The 16642-nt window shown below is 41.9% G+C and overlaps 1 protein-coding gene across 2 annotated transcripts in view; it reads left to right on the top strand.

The window, feature by feature from the left end:
* Window positions 1–16007, top strand: part of MBD3 (methyl-CpG binding domain protein 3) — a 26577-nt gene extending 10570 nt beyond the window's left edge. For both annotated transcript variants that reach the window (XM_019557027.1, XM_019557026.1), the window contains exons 4-9: window positions 2031–2190; window positions 3942–4079; window positions 7429–7519; window positions 8045–8222; window positions 11760–11957; window positions 14103–16007. In XM_019557027.1, coding sequence (XP_019412572.1) covers window positions 2031–2190; window positions 3942–4079; window positions 7429–7519; window positions 8045–8222; window positions 11760–11952 — 760 coding nt within the window. In that variant the 3' untranslated portion in view covers window positions 11953–11957; window positions 14103–16007. The remainder of the gene's footprint in view (window positions 1–2030; window positions 2191–3941; window positions 4080–7428; window positions 7520–8044; window positions 8223–11759; window positions 11958–14102) is intronic.
* The last annotated feature ends 635 nt before the right edge of the window (window positions 16008–16642 follow it).

Raw genomic sequence — 16642 nt, 5'->3', positions numbered from 1 at the left:
AAGGGTTTTTGCTTATAAACACAACAGCCATGCCCCTGCAATTAATTAAACCATGCTGGGTTCATTTCAGTAACGATGGCCAGGGTGGGGGCTAATTTTTTTTTTTTTTTTCCTCCAAAGAGCCGGGAGCTGGGGCAGGCAGGGCAGCCATCGCTGGGCTGGGAAGGGGCGAGGAATGGCCCTGGCCTGGCTGATTCAGAGATTTGGGAGCAGCCGAATATCCAAATCAGATTTGGCTGAATTGAATCAGGGCAGTAATTCGAATCATCAAATTGAATCACTGACCCCCCAGTCGGCCGAATCCAAAGTGAATACTGGCCACTTCACACAGGCCTATTAGCCAACCAGCTTCTTGGCAGCGGTGGTTTGAGTGTAGATGTTGCTTCTCTCTGTTAGGAGTCAGGGCAGCAAGCAGGCTACTTAGCCTCCCCACTGGCCATCGTTACTGAAGTGATCCCAGCATGGTTTAATTAATTGCAGGGGCATGGCTGTTGTGTTTATAAGCAAAAACCTTTTCTGTGCCCAGGGGCTACTCAGCACTGATACCTCTCTGTCTAGCTCTGGGCTCCTCGTTCCTAATTGCCTAGCTCCTGGGCCATGCCAAAGTTGTCCCTGGTTCCTGCCCACTTACTCCAATCCAGGTCCCTCCTTCTTGACTTACTGGCTCCTGACTCCCTGGCTTATTGTTCCAGTCTGGTCCTGGCTTGTGACTGTTTTAAGCTCTGTTCCTGATGTTGTCTGCTTGTGACCCCTTGGTGTCAAGCCTGACTGCCATCATCCTGGTCACAGTACTGACCCACTTTGAGCCTTGTAATGCAGTTGGTGACACTCCATATGTGGAATAGGCCTCCATCAAGCTAGAGAACAACCTAGGATTTTGATTGCTACTGGTGTTAAAGATGCAATGGCACCTATTGAACAAAGAAGCAGTATTGTGTGTATCTTTTGTGATCAACAGTACCACATGGAAACTGGTTTTCTTTTCAGACTTGTGTGTGCTTCTCTTCCCAGCAACTTTACACTAGTATGATTCAACTGACCTCAATTTATTGGTTTTTTGTCTTTTTCAAAAAAATAACTTAGAAAGTGAGGAGGATCTAGTCCACAAAGCTGAGTGCCACATTACTACTGTCAGTTCATTTGATGTATTTTATTTTATAACCCTCCCACTTCCTCCCCCCTGCCTACCCCCACTTCCCCCAAAAGCAGTTGGGCCTCTTGGCATACACTTGTTTAGCTTTCACCCATCATACAGAATCAAATATTTAAAGAGCATCTTTAATTGTTTAGCTTCTAATGCAATGTCTTCCAGGGCTTTGATCTTTGTTCCATTGTTAATTTCACCAAAAGATTTTTGTTGTTGTTGTTACTTAGTTCCCCTTTTCGGATCCTCAGCTACTGATTTCCTTGCCTCCTAACTGTTCCACAATGCTCTGTTATCATGAAGATAAATGATCAAACTGAAATCAGAAGCTTGTAATTAAATCTGAGTGTACAATTTGAGTGTTGGGGGGGAGGAGGTAGGCAGAAGATTGTAATGCCAGTCTAACATAATGTTCCCTTGAGGTGAGTTTGATGCATTATGTAACAGCTAGGAGGCAAGAAAGTCATTAGCTGACAATCTGAGAAGGGAAACAACAGTAAAAAGAGAAAATACTTTGACATACTTTAGCTTAAGCCAGTGGGTAATGAATGTTTGACGCTGTCCCTTCACGGTCAAGTTCAGTTCTGGTATAAAGTGTGCTTCAGTCCTTTGCACCTGGACTAAATCTGACCTTTGATACATAGATCAGACTAATTTGTCCTGCATATAGGGCCTATCTTCCATAGTGATTGTGGGAAAGAAGGAAAACAAACCCAGCTGGCATATCCCTGCCTCAAGTATGGATAGGGGCCTTCTGAATGTTTGCTATCATTTCTTTCTTTCACAAGGGGATTGAGATCCTGGCTGTCTTTTTGTATTGAAACCAACATTGGCGTCAGCCCCAAAAGTTTAATTTCTTTCCTTGTTTCCTTTGTGTATCTCTCAGCCCAAGTGGTAAGAAGTTCCGGAGCAAGCCCCAGCTAGCCCGTTACCTGGGGAGCTCCATGGACCTGAGCACTTTTGACTTCCGTACGGGGAAAATGCTGATGAGCAAGATGAACAAGAATAGACAGCGGATGCGCTATGACTGTTCTAACCAAGCCAAAGTAAGCACATGCTGTAGTGGGAGGTTTGCCCTTTCTGTTTATTTCAGCATTAGCCATATCGCTTCTGTTGTCAGAACGATATTTCTGACGTCATGCGTAAGTTAGACTTTTGAATCATGCTTATAGATGGGAATTGTCTGAGGAATGGGTGCTAGATATACTCATAGGTAGATTTTAACTGCAGATATTTTCGTGAATACGAGTTGAGAATGATTTGATATTTATTGGGTCATATCATTTATGAATATTTGGACAACAGTCAGGTACATGCATTTCTGAATCTCTCAAGCCTTTTGAATGTTAGCGAAACAAACAAATCGCCCAGTAAGTAAGTTAATAATTGTAAATTGGCCAATTAATGAACAATAGTGGGTGGCCTAAATTATTACAAATAAAGTTGTATTATTTGCTTACAGCATTCTTGAAGGCACTAGGCACTTTCTTACTGACACTTAAGAAACGAAGTCCTGCCTCTGAGAGCTTGTGATTTTAGCACGTAGGACAGGGATTATTAACAACCTGAATGCTGGAAATTCTCTCTGGCCTATTCAGCGATATGTAAATAGTGAAACAGTTAGCAAATTGGGTTTGGATCAGTTCATGAATGATCCAAAGGAAATACTGTTTTGCTTTGAATAACTTGACCAGATCTCATCAGTTGAACATTTTTACCACATACAGTAAAAGCTCTGTTATCCGGCACGAGTGGGGAATGGGGGTGTTGGTAATCGAAAAATGCTGCTTATCTGAAGCAGGGGCTTTTGCTGGGATGTGGAGCAGTGGTGGGGGGTGCCAGCAGCTGCATGCAGAGCAGCGGCAGCACAGGGTGGTGGGAAGTGGCTGCATGCAGAGTGGCAACAGCACAGGGTGGTTGGTGGCAGCAGCAGCTGCTGTGTGCAAGTTTCCCCCCTCTCACTCCCATGTCTGGCTGGCTGGAAATACCGCCACACTCTACTAACCGGATACTAGAATGCTAGTTAACACAGCTTTTACTGTATATTGAATCCCTGTCCCCAAGAATAAAATACATCCTACAGCCATATTAGGAGCTGCGTGTTAACTCTCCATGCATTGTTGTCATTCCTTCTCCTAAAAATGGGTATTTGCATATGATGGAAAAGACATTTAACTAAATATGACAATTAAATAAAACAATATCATATGTTAAATCTAGATTTCATACCTGCCTCCTGCCCAAATGGGAACCTAACAGTTTTTAAGGCTGAGAGCTAAACATTCAGTTTCTTTTATCTTCCACTTTAAAAGAAACTACGTTTTTAGCTCTCGGACTCAAAACTGTTAGGATCTTATTTGGGCAGGAGGCAGGTATGAAATCTAAATTTAACATATGATATTGTTTTATTTAATTGAATGTAGTGGAAATGCAGCTGACTTCTGGACCTGCAAACTAGTCTTGTTCTCTTTACTGTGCAATTAGTTTAATATCAAGTACTATTTCCAGGGTTGCACTGGTATCCTCAGGCCTCGTGATACCAAGACGTCACGTAATGAAGTCCTAAGGCAAGTTCAGCTAAGTTAAACAATTAAAGCATAGAACAAAGTCAGCTTGCAAACTGGAAAAGTACAAAATATATTTGGGAGGGAGGAAACTTGCATCTTCAGCCCTCTAATCAGTTTTCTAAACAGACAGTGAAAGAGGAAGCTGATTCACTTTGGGGTGGTGTTAAATGTTACATTTTGGCAATATCTGAAAAATGTGGTCGTCTTTCTTTTTGTTTTTGAATCTTTAGGGCAAGCCTGATTTAAACACTGCGCTCCCTGTTAGACAGACAGCTTCCATCTTCAAGCAGCCTGTCACAAAGATCACAAACCATCCCAGCAATAAAGTGAAGAGTGATCCTCAGAAGGCTGTGGACCAACCCCGCCAGGTACGTTTTGCACTATCTGCCACTTTCCCAAAACGAAGAAACGTTGCTTTGTGTTAAACAGGGAGGTGTATGAATATGATTGCAATTTTCATTTTCTTTTCCGCTCCAAAGTAGGATAAATGTGCCCTGACACTGTCTTTCTTAATATTTGAAATGCATCAGTTTACAAGTTTGAGAATTGCTTGCCTCCCAGATTTGTTACAGTTATTCCGTCATGTAGTTTAGGGCACGCAGGGCATTGTGATTAGTAATCAGCTTATCCTTTGTCAGATCACAGCTTTATTGTAGTTAAAATCATGTCTGACTACATTCTGAATTTCCATTGAGTCTGTCCTACATATTGAAACAGTGTTCATAACCATGTTGTTCATAGTATAAATAGAATACTATTTGGATCCCCTGTCACGTACAGTAGAAGTTCTGTTATCCAGCATCTTGCAAGCCAGCATGCTCCACTAACCAGGATGCTGGCTTGTAAAATAAAGTGAGACCGGAAGTGCCCGCTGTGGCACTTACGGTTTCTCCAAGCCTCTGTGGCTCGGAGCAAAGCAGCCGGTGCTGCCGAGCCCCCACGGCCCAGGGGCATAACAGGCTGTGCGGGGCCCACCTCCCCGTCCCGTGGTGCCCACGGGAGAAGCGGCAGCTGGGGCCGCTCAATTAACTGGCATATTTTGTTATCCGGCATCCCCCATTCCCAGGGGATGCCGAATAACGGAGCTTTTACCATACTTGGATACCGCTAATGGGTCCTAAGTATGGCACAGGTGATGCACATTACAGGCACAGACACAAGTGACAATTTTTGGATAACCCGCAGCTCCTGGCTCTCTTCCCCCTGCACTCCCTCCCCTGCCTGCAGGGAGAACCATACCTGAGCTTCGACTCTTGCTGGGGTCCAAGCTGTCTGGTCTGCACATGGCCGTAGGGTCGGAGCTGCATGCAGACATCCTGGCCGGGCCAAAGCCTGGCCAGGAGCTCACACATGGAGCATACACTGGAGGCTGTGTGGTTGGGCTGGGCCCAGCTGGGCCAGGGAGGGGAGTGGCTGCCTGGCTACTGGAGCTGCTGCTGCTGCTGCCATCTACGGCAAGGGAGAGAGGAGGGCGAGAGCTGCCGAAAGCCAGGGCAACTGCTGGCTAAATACAGTTCTCCTTCAAAAGAGTGGCTGCAGGTTGGATAGAATCGTTTCGTGGGCCAGATCCAGCCCACGGGCCATATTTTACCGAGCCCTGATATAGACCTAGCTGCGATGTCTCTGCAGCATGACTACCAAGAGGACCATGGGTTCTAGGTAAGCGGGTAGGAGGTGTGGTGAGAGTAATAAAGGTGAGAATCACTGTCTTGGGACATGCTCAGTACCTGAATGCCATCAACAACAGCCAAAACCCAGCCCAAAACCCAGTTGTACTTTAAGTTAAAGTATTATATATTTGTAAACTAGAGGTGATCCAAAGCAAAGGGAAACCTTGACATTTAATTTAGATCATAGGGTACAAAAACCTGTGTTTTGGATGTATGTAGTTATAAAGATTGGTAAAAACAAATCTTTTGGAAGTGCAAATTCTTTTGTTGGAAGTTCTCATTTCATTGCTGCTACCTGGAACTGGCAGCCTGTCACTTCGGCAGTTATTGATGGGGTTTCCATGAATCCTTTCCTATAGTAAATCCATCTTTTTAGTTACCTAGACACTAGGTGTTCAGTTGTCATTAGTATATTCAGTTGCTCTCAACTGTTCACCTAATTTTTCAGTTGCCTGCTCTTGTTCCGTACTTTTGAAGCTGTAGCTGTATTACAATATACTTCATACCAAGGGGAAATTAATTTTTTTCAAACTGAAAATGCTGTATAATAGAGGCATTTCAAAGCTCTTTTACTCGACCTCAGAGTATCTGTCTGAAATAGGACTTACGATACATTTGAAAGTAATTCTTCCCTCGGTGACTTTTTTTTTTCCCCAAGCAAGATGATAATTTCAACACAGCCTCCTTGGTTTCAACCTTGCCTTATATTGGTCTATTTCTTACCCCACCTATTTTCTCTTTGTATTTTAAAAATATCATTTCATATCTCTCCCAGGCAGATATTTTTGAGGCTCCCTGCATTTGGATGGGTCCATTTATCTAACTCAGTTAGGCATAAAGGGCTATTGCAAGCTCATTATCTTTCTGTATCCTTCTCTGCACCCTCTACCTATTAATCTCCAGCCCTGTGTGCTACTCTATGCTGCAGGCCTTGCTAGAATAGCTTCCAACTATTTTACTCACAGGCTGCAATATTCTCTTTAACTTTGGTCAGGCAGTTTTTGGTCTGCCCTCAAACTTTGGAATAAGTTCTTAGGCCATTCAGCTATTGAGTTTAATATCTACTGGATGTCAAAATCATGGCCTAAATGTTGCTCTCTGTGATTTGGAAGTTGAATCTCCTATTCTTCGTAGAATGGACAGATGCTATTTTGACAGGCCAAGGAGAAGGAACCATAATTTGGCTCTCCTTGTGATATGGGGTGGGGGAGATTTCTATGGAGCTTTGCGGGCTCATTGGAGTTGGTAGTTTCTAAACCCTAGGTGAATTAGATTTTTAGCCACAGAAGGAAAGCATTGTCAGGTAAATTGGTATAATCCTTTATCCAACTACCTGTAATGATAATATGCGTCTGGGATTATGATCTGAACATATATCCTGCTGTGTCATTGCCTTTTGTTTTTGTTTTTTTTTACCAGATTGGCCCATGTCTTCCCTACCTGAAAAGCTTCATTCCAGACATCTACCATTTTGGGCAGTTGCTAGATGTTGCTGATTTATCTGCTGACAAACTATTGCAGTTATTTTATTAATCTTTAATTTTCAAGAGAGCTGAATAACTCTCCTGTCCCATTTAGAAGCAACTCCCGAAGGGAAGCTGGGGAACAGTTTTCTTAGCCGTCTGCTAAAGAACAAGGATTAAGAATAAATCAACCTGCCAAAAGAAATGTTAGCTCAGAAGTACAGCCCCTCTTAATTTACTCTTGGATGAGGTCTTGCCAGTGTTGGCTTGCCATCCTAGCGCTGCAGCAGAAAGGAAGATTAGAAACATTGGAGGGTCTGGAAAAGAGAAAAAGAAACAATGTTCAAGCTAGTAAATCAGGACAAAAATGATATGGTAGGAGATCCAACCTTGGAGAGGTTTTGTTGATTTTTTTTTTTTTATAGTAACGCAAACTGTTCCCTTTCCAAAGACGCATCAGGCCCCTCTGATATATCTGCTCTGGTGCCCAAACTGGATACTTTGGCATGGCCATTGGGTGCTCTGCAGTGTTAAACTCATTTTTCTGTTTTACAAGAATGAATACGTGTTTTCTTTGATGTTAGCTCTTCTGGGAAAAGAAACTAAGTGGACTGAATGCCTTTGACATTGCAGAAGAGCTGGTGAAAACAATGGACCTTCCAAAGGGTTTACAAGGTAATTAGTGTATGCTTTTAACTATAGTCCTGGCACTGTTATATCAATTTGATTGTATGTTCTAGAGGGAGTGTTGCCTTAATCCACTTCCAGTCTTGTGTTTAGCACAGTATGGACAAGTCCTAAGTTCAGAATTGATAATACTGTGGTTTAGGAAGACTAAGTTTGGTGACCGTAGCCCTGAGGGTTAGTGAGAGATAGCAGGAGAAAGTGACATAGCTTAGAATGGGGTGATACAGGACTCCTAGGAAAAAGGAGAAGAAAATTAATATTATTCTAAAACATAAAAGTGTTGCTATACCACTGGATGAGCAGGACCGGTTTAATTTGGGGTGCATAAAACAAGGACTCTTAGACTTTGAAATCAATCTGAAATGGCTACAGCTGTGAAATTTATGTTGTGCTGACCTTAAGTAACAGTAAATAGCTGTATCACTTACAAAACATGACAGAAGCCCATATTGCTCTTGGTTATTTCTACTGAGTCTGTAAAATTGCTGACTCTTCCTGTTTTAACAAATGTAGGTGTTGGACCTGGCTGCACAGATGAAACCCTTCTTTCTGCCATAGCTAGTGCCCTGCATACTAGCACTATGCCCATCACTGGACAGCTGTCTGCAGCGGTAGAGAAGAATCCTGGTGTATGGCTAAACACCTCACAGCCTCTCTGTAAAGCATTTATGGTGACAGATGAAGATATTAGGTATTGAAGCAGAAAAGGATTTTTCCTTCTCTTGGGATGGTTCTTGGTACTGAAATGGTTAATGCCTATTTTAGCAAAGCCAAGCTGGTAGGAGTATGACATGCTGGTTTTATTTTGTTGTTTTAAATCAGTGCATCAAAAGTCGGAAAAATGCTCCTTTTCCCCTACCCTCATCCCCTTTGAAATGCCACTAGTGTTTAAATTTTTCTTTGGGCCATGTTCAGCCAGTTGCTCCCTGCAGTTCTAGCTGACACTTGTCCATTATATGTAAAGAGACCTCTTTTTGTATTGAATAAACAAATTTGAGGTTCAGTGTGTCCTAGTTTAAGATGCTTTTAAAAGAAACTCTCATTTCTCTTCTCCTCCTCCATTCCAAATGTGCAAGCAGTAACTGGCTGCTCCTGTTTCCATTTTGTACACTTGCGTTCTCAGTGTCAGGAATAATATTAACTGCCTCTGCATGACACTGGTCTTATTTTCAACTAGGCATTCCTTGCTGTCAGTGGCAGTATTCCTTGCTAAATGGCAGTATTCTCCAGCAACAAAGTTAAAGTTGATCAAGTTTTGGCCTGTAAACTTTTTTCCCCTAAATTCCAGCCTCTAACTTCAACATGTCTAGCTACTAAGCAATTATACTACTTGAAGGAAACATCTTTTTGTTTCTTATCTATGCTATTTATAGAAGAATCCTCACATTCTTAAAAGACCTTGAAGTCAAGCATGCACAAGTTAGAAAATGCCAGAATTAAGTTTGAATGTGAAACCTGAATTTGGTCCCCTTGTGCATATGGATTATGATGTAGTTATTAATTACCATGATTGTCCACTATATTTTTCCATGGAACACTTGCCTCATTCAACACACAAAATGGACTTATCACTTCATGAGCATCTATGCAGTATTTTTTTACCTCGATGTATGTAGCTCCACACTTTATTTATTGCATGTGTTTTTTTTAAGCCTTCCTCTGAATACAGAATTATCTATGGCAGGGGTGTCAAAGATCTGGCCTGCAGGCTGGATCCAGTCCTATAGCCTGGGCCACAATGCTGCCCATAGGTCTGGGGCTTCCTCTGCAGTCAATGTGTGCTGGACCAGCCCCACATGCAGGGCCCTAAATGTATACCACATGAAACACAGGCCCCAGCCAGCCTGGGTCCCATGCTACACACACTGCCTGCCCACACCCTATGCAGCAGAGGGCCCAGACTGGCTGGAAAAGGTGTTGCATGCAGCATGCATCCTGTACCAGCCCTCCAGCACTCTTTCTTGTGGTGCAGTTCCAGACTAGTCAAAGCGGGTGGTGCAGGCATAAGATCCAGCCATGTGGGTGGGTAAAAGAATCCGTAGGCCCAGTCTGGCCCATGGGGCCAGCCTTGGACCATTGATCTGGCCTGATGGGCCAGACTAGTTTAATACCCCTGCTAGACGGTGTCTATTATTAGCATTTCATAGTGTTTCATGAGCATCATTAAACTTATGCCTTGTGAGATGGAAGGGCATTGTCCGCCTTGTGAGATGGAAGGGCATTGTCTCCAATTTATCAGAAACTCAGAGATATTATGAGTCACAGAAATGTTAGTCCAAAATGTGCAGTAATTTTGAGTACCCAAATTTAAGGCACTTAGAACTTGCCTTTTCACAGAACTTGGCATTTTATAGGCTTTTACAAACTCAAAATACAGCTCTCCTTGATTTCAGTTACAGCTGTGAGCGCTCAACACTTCCGTAAGTCAGCTCCTGGATCTCAAATTTTGCCTTTATAGTTGAGGGAGGTACAATTTAGTGACCGTTCTGAAAAGTTTAGGTAACATGAATAGCATCACACGTGTACTCCATGGCACAGGCAGGAATAAACTAGTTCTCCAAGGGGCATTCATGTGGCTTAACCATAAGACCTTCCTTTCTCTCCTTGCAATCCCTGTCCTCTTTCCAGCTATTGAACAAATGAAACCAGTATTCCAGCAGCACTATTTTCTACTATGCAAGAGCCTGGATTCATGTCAAGAGCAGGTCCATCCACCCTACACCTTGCACTGAGGCAGGCAGTGGTTTAAAAAAAAAAAGGGGGGGGGTGGGGGGGAGAAAGTATGTGATCATAGAAAAAAAGACTTATTCAAATGTATGGGAGGCCTGAATTATTTCTGGCATTTCCAAACTATTGTGTGCTTGACTTTGCAGCTTATTATAATGTTCTTTTGCCATAATGAGTGTTTGTGCAAATTCCTAGGGTTTTTTTAACCTCATGAACTGAAATAACCAGAAATTCCACCATATGTCATTATTATCAGCGGTTGCATAGTTACCAGCAGGCGTAGAATCTTTAGATCCATGAGACAATCTTTGTCATTTATGCTAATCAAGTAACTGTGAAAGGATGCCAACCTGTTACGGTTGTGCACTAGAAGTAGTGGAATAACCCACTTGACAATGTGTTTAGTGTATGTTTGCTGACTGGGAATATATATATTACTGGTAAGACAGGCATCTTGATTTTCATGGACTTCCTAAGAGAGTGAGATGGAGTGGTGATGAACTTTCCTGTCTGTTTCCAACTGACCCCTTTACTTAAACCCAGCTCTGTGTCTTCTCTTACCTTAACTCCTCATTATATTACCATTCTTGTCTGTCCAGCCTTAATTTCCACTCCTTATTCCAGGCTCAGTATCAACTCCTCTAGGCTCCCTGTTCCAGTGCAGTCATCTTCCCCGTTACTCCCTGCATTTCCAGTTCCCTTATCCAGCCTTTTTGGGAAGGGTGGCATATAATTGTAATCAAGAAATAAATTCTTTGACTCCTGGACTCATTTTCTTTGCCTGTGGTTTGTCCTGCAGTCTTAGCGACTGTTTCCACACCTCACCTAAGTTTCTTATCCCAGTACTAGTTTTTACCCAGGCCCATGACTTCTTCAGGTATCTCTTCCTTGTGGCATCAAGTCCATTCTTTGCCTGGTTCCCAACATGTTGGCCTCCAGTCACAGCTGGTTTTCAAAGAATTTAATTGCTAAAAGCTAAGCCTAAATTTTTCACCTAGCTAAATTTGAACAAGGTAGCAAAAGGCACATCTCTGACACACAGACCCCTTGTGCCACATTTCAAGTCTGCTTCAAAGAAAGGTGCAATAACTTTTTAAAAATGAGCAAGATGTTTTCTCCCGACTTTTATTCTTGGAAATGATTGAAACTTTTGAGTGGTGCATTCTTTTCTTCCTCACCCCAGAAATAGAAATACCCACAACCTGTGGCAGTCACTGGGTAAATTTCTTCTTAAAGGGCTAAGTTTTTGGTAAAAATTAAGAGACTGTTTTCACTTGTCTTACACTTCCCATTAAAAACAACTTTAAGTGTACCGGTTCCATTGGTACCATGATGTTGGGATATTTATGTTTTTTTAAAAAAAGGAAAGGAACATTTTGGGACTTCCTTTTTAGCTCTTTCTTCCATCAGCTCTCATCCCATATTTAAAGAAAGGGAGGTTAAAAGCCCTCAGACTTACTGCTAGAAGTAATGCAAGAGGGTTTTTTTTAATTTCTGGCAGGAAGCAGGAGGAGTTGGTGCAGCAGGTGCGGAAGAGGCTGGAAGAAGCGCTGATGGCTGACATGCTTGCCCATGTGGAGGAAATAGCAAGAGATGGGGAAGCACCCTTAGAGAAGGAAGGGGGAGATGAAGAGGGAGAAGAAGAAGAGGAAGAGGAGGAACAGGATCATGACCAAGAGATGGAGAATGTATAGTCCAGGTAATATGGTAATTCTGCTCTGTTACCTCCTTTCTCACCTTATAATCTGCACTAAATAATGCAGCAATAATTGGAACTAATGCTGTTCTCATGCAATTTAAAGCTGAGTGGCTTCATCTAACGTGGGTTTAGCATACATCTTGGAACCATTAATTCATTTTAAATTTTTCAAGGATTCAGTTGTTAAAGGTAGGTGACTTGAAGTTTATCTAATTTGAAATTAATTTGGGGGTGTTTTGTTCTAGATTGACAAGTGTCTGTCCCAAAAACACTGTTGGACCTGAAATGATACTTCTCTGTGGAATCTTACCATAGAGTAGTGATTCTCATTTGGGGGCTGGAGCACCTTGAGATCCTTTCAAAAGTGCTGTGGCATGTCATGTGTTCTTAGTGCTGATAATTGTGCAAGCATGATTCACAAGATAAACCCAGAAGTTTCAAATAGGAATTCATAGTGTTGAAAACATTTGGACCTGTTACGGCCTTTCTGAGTTCTTTGCAACAGAAGAATTGCTGTATTATTTTCTGATAATCAAAAAAAACCAAGTGCAAATGACGAGCTGGCATTTTCTGAGGGGTGCTGAGAGTCTGAAAAGGTTGAGAACCACTGGCATAGAGGTTAAGCAATGTGTTCAGACCAGCAATTGAAATACTTCGGTTGAGACGATATGTGCCAAGAGCTTGTTTTGTTGCTGTATGTTTTATAACTGTTCTTTGATCAAGGAATATTTTCTTCAAAGGTGCTAAATGCACTCAATATGTTAGTGCCTTTTTACGAAACACTGAAAGTTCTTAGAAAATCTTTGGAAAATGCACCCTTTAAATAACATCTTGGATTTTTAAAAATATTTTTTCCTGTTTTCCACTGTGAAAGTATTTAGGCCGCTCCCAGGAGGGTACAGTTGTTGGGCTTGAGGGGTGGCCTCACTAGATGTGTTTACTATCTTTCCTTGGGAATTTAGTTAGTTTTCGTCTCACTTCAGTTGACTTTTGCTTTACCAGTAAAGACTCTTTTGTAGGGCTTGGATAGAGTCTGTGCCTGAGGCTTACTCTGAACAGTGTCCAAGAGCTTGGAAGTGTAATCTATCCATCAAAAAGTGAGCAACTGAATATACAAGGTGGTCTCAGGCATTTTCAGTAAACTGAAAAAAAGAAACAGCCTTTTAAAATCTTTCAGTTAGTGCAATCTTAGGTGCTGCCTGTATTAGTAGTAGGATCAACACTTTGACAGGAGTGTGCTTTCCAAGTTCACTGTTCCTTTTAAAGTCGCCTTCCATACAGAATGTATCGTCCCCTTTTAACGTACATGACTTCTGCTGGTGCTGATTACAAGGGAACATGTTAAAAGTAAAAGCAGACCTTATAAGGCTGTTGCCTTATAAACTGACTCAGATAATTCAAAGTAGAAACAGAGTTTTTATTTTCTATGATTCATGTAGGACCAAGCTAAGATACTTCAGTTAGTATAATATGAAATGGAGTACATGGGCATGAGGAGCTGTTTTGTGGTGGGGAAAAACAGTGTTTCTGTTCCCTTGCTCTGCTTTGATGCAATCCTGGTCAGGAGTCATACGTACTGTCAATTAAATTCATGCAGTGAGACAAAGCAGAGGTCAGTCACTGCTCATTTTAAATTATACCCCAAGAAGAACAGTTCTGTCACTGGAATGGGATGGCCAATATCCCTGGTGCTTCATTGAAAAGGTTGCAGTTTTGTGAGTCTGTAGGCCAAGGAACAAAATCTTTGAGGAGGAAAGAGTCCCTAAGATGGAACAGGAGAAAGAAGAAATCTGCCTTTGAGAGCAAGAGAGAGGCCCATGTATGATCAGGAATGACTTTTGTTTTCCTCCCCTCCACACAGGGAGAAGATCGTTTTCATAGGATTTGCTTGGAAAGAGTCTGCTTTTATATTTGGGTTGCTTTTTCTTCTGCCATTTTCACTCTGTTAGCTTTCTTATAATTTCTGATGCTGAAGCAACAGCAGCCAGCAAGGTAACAGGCTACAGTGGAGAAAAGGGGCCAAGGAAGCAGAGTGTTGAATATCTAGACAAGACACCACTCTCATCTTCAAAGAGACCATCTGCTGTAAAAATGTAAAGGTTTCTTATGACTTTACTGAATCGTCTGTCTTTCCTCCTCTTCTAGGGAGTACCGTCTCAGAATTCCCAGTATAAGCCCTATCAGCAGGGTCAGCACAACTATTTACAAAGCCAAGAGTGTCTGCAGAGTAAATTGCACCAACCATCCAACAGTACCTGTGAGCATGTTTGATGTCCACTTCAGGAAGAATGTTGGGAATTTGAAGACTCATTAATTGCTGGGCAGTTTTGAAGATGGAACTTGACTAAACTCTGCTTTCTTCTCTTTCTAAAATCGTAGGGCAGTTGGGGATACAAAAGTGGGAGGGGGGGAAAGGGATATAAAAATGGTGCAAAGTTTAATACTAGAAACCAAATTCCTTATTTTATTCATCAGTCAGTGATAAGATGTGATCAATTTTTTGTTTGTTTTTTTTTCCCCAGGCCCTTCTAAGTATATTTAGTGGTGAACCTGAAAAACAATTTTCTCTCTGACACAGATGAGAGATCCTCATTCACTCCTTGGCTACTCTGCTATATATAGGCTACCAGTTTGTACCAGACTGTAGGAGGTCACTTTATGTTGTGGATTGTCATTCCATACGTGAATTCAGGTGACTGAATTTCATTTGCCTCACAAGACCACATTGGACTTGAAGCGTAGGCTCAGAGATGAAAAGCCTCTGCTGCTTCTATTTGACACTATGATGAGTTGGGGAAGGTACAGTTGGGATCAGTCTTGCATCAGTGACAACCTGTTTTCATAGCTAGTTCCTGTACCACGTAAAATGCACTAGCTGCCAATGCTTGGTATGGAAACTTGTGTGTGTTCAAACATATAGCCCGTTAGGTTTTCCAAAAGTATATATATCAGCATGTGGTATAAGGAGTGTTCAGCTTTGATGTAAGTCTGGTTAGAAAGATCTCTACAGCTAAAAAGGAGAGTACAGCATAACGACTCATCTCTGGTCAACTATGAGGGAAAAAATCCTCCTTTCTCTTCTGGTGCCATGTACCCCAACCTCTGTTACGTGAGTGTGGAGGAAGGAGACTCATTCCCATAGGTTTGTCTACACATCTCTTTTCGAGTGTAGTAATGTTCTGACCTCTTTTAAAACGAGAAAAGAAAAAAAAAAAGATTTTTCTATATCTCAAAATGAATCTAATGCTTTTTATTAAGTGTTGAATCTTTCTTATTTGCATGTGCAGTGGAGTGACCAGCAATCTGTGTCCAAAACTAAATGACATGGAACCTGCCTTAATGTGTTTATAAGTATTTGGCTTCACCATGGGTACCTTGAATGATTCCCCAGTCTCTTCTAGTACACCTTTGAGCAAATAGCAGGGGAAATTTAGCCGTGGATGAAAATAATTCATCCAGGGAGAGGTAGTGAAGTGAACGTTTATAGCTTGAAGAAAATATCCACTAGGTTGCAAATTCTTTAGTCTTAGAATATCCATGCATAATTCATATCTGAAAGCATCAGCTGAGAGTACAATATAAAATGGTGGATTAAAATATCGTACCATCATCCAATTGTATGAGTTATTGGTATCCCAAAACTTGGGAAAGATGTAGCTCCCAGAGCCTTTGTCATATAGGAACGATTAGCAATAACCGTGAGGCCCCAGGGGCATTTTCTGGAAAGGAATGACTTCCTTTGGGAATAGTTTGCTGTACTAGCTTAAGTAGGTTTAAGTTCCTTGAAGTGTCCCATGCCAAAGGGAATAATGCTGTATTAACCCTTTCTTTAAACAGTTCCTCAGTATTGTTGCTCCTTCAGAGTACTCCAAGAAGACTGAATCTGTACTGTGCTGCTGCTGTCCCAGACATTGGTTTGGGGTATCTTGTCTGGTGCAGTTGCCAGCTAGAATTATTTTCCTTTTTTTGAACAGTCTGTTACGGTTATTCTGTAAGTTTGTTCTCCTGTAACTCGTTGTCTTCAATTAAATGTTTCTCACAGAAAGCAGAGGTTTTTCTAGTCTGTATCTAGTCCATTTGGAGTCTCTGTGCTATGCCAGCGTAAGCTGTTCAGACTAGGATGCATTTGAAATGATGCATCTCTCATGTTTAGGACTTGGGGGAGGGAAATGCCAAGTGAACCATGTGCAAGGTTGACCCTTGTTGCAGAGGGCTCCTCTGACTTCACGGTGGACGAGATATTGGCAGTTTTAAAGATTGACTTGGTATCTTCAATTTAGGGCATGTCACTGATACATGACTCCTAGTTTTTTGCTATTCCTAATCCATCCTAGATTTTCTTGTGCCCTTGGCACTCCTGCTCTCAGTCCCATGGGAGGACATGGAGTGGGCAGGCTAACAAGAAGGTGCATTGACAGTATTTCTTGTTTCCCCCTGAAGCTCTGGTATCATCCAGCGATCTTTTAATGCATATTTGTAACATGAATCTAAATATTTTTCATGAAGTCATGTAACTTGAGAGCTGGGAGGAGACTAACAAAGCTGTGTTAACACCCTAGTGTTGAAAATAAAGTTAAACAGCTGAGAGGACTAGTCTCCTTTCTCTGTTTTTCCTCTATGTCTTCTCTCATTAGTTGTTTTTCCCTTCAGCCCTTTAAAAGGGTTGTATTAAAGTTTTTAGTTGG

This window comes from Crocodylus porosus, unplaced genomic scaffold (assembly GCF_001723895.1).
Source record: "Crocodylus porosus isolate Cpor-Errol unplaced genomic scaffold, CroPor_comp1, whole genome shotgun sequence".
NCBI classification, from domain to species: domain Eukaryota; kingdom Metazoa; phylum Chordata; order Crocodylia; family Crocodylidae; genus Crocodylus; species Crocodylus porosus.
This window is presented reverse-complemented; position numbering and strand designations above follow the sequence as displayed.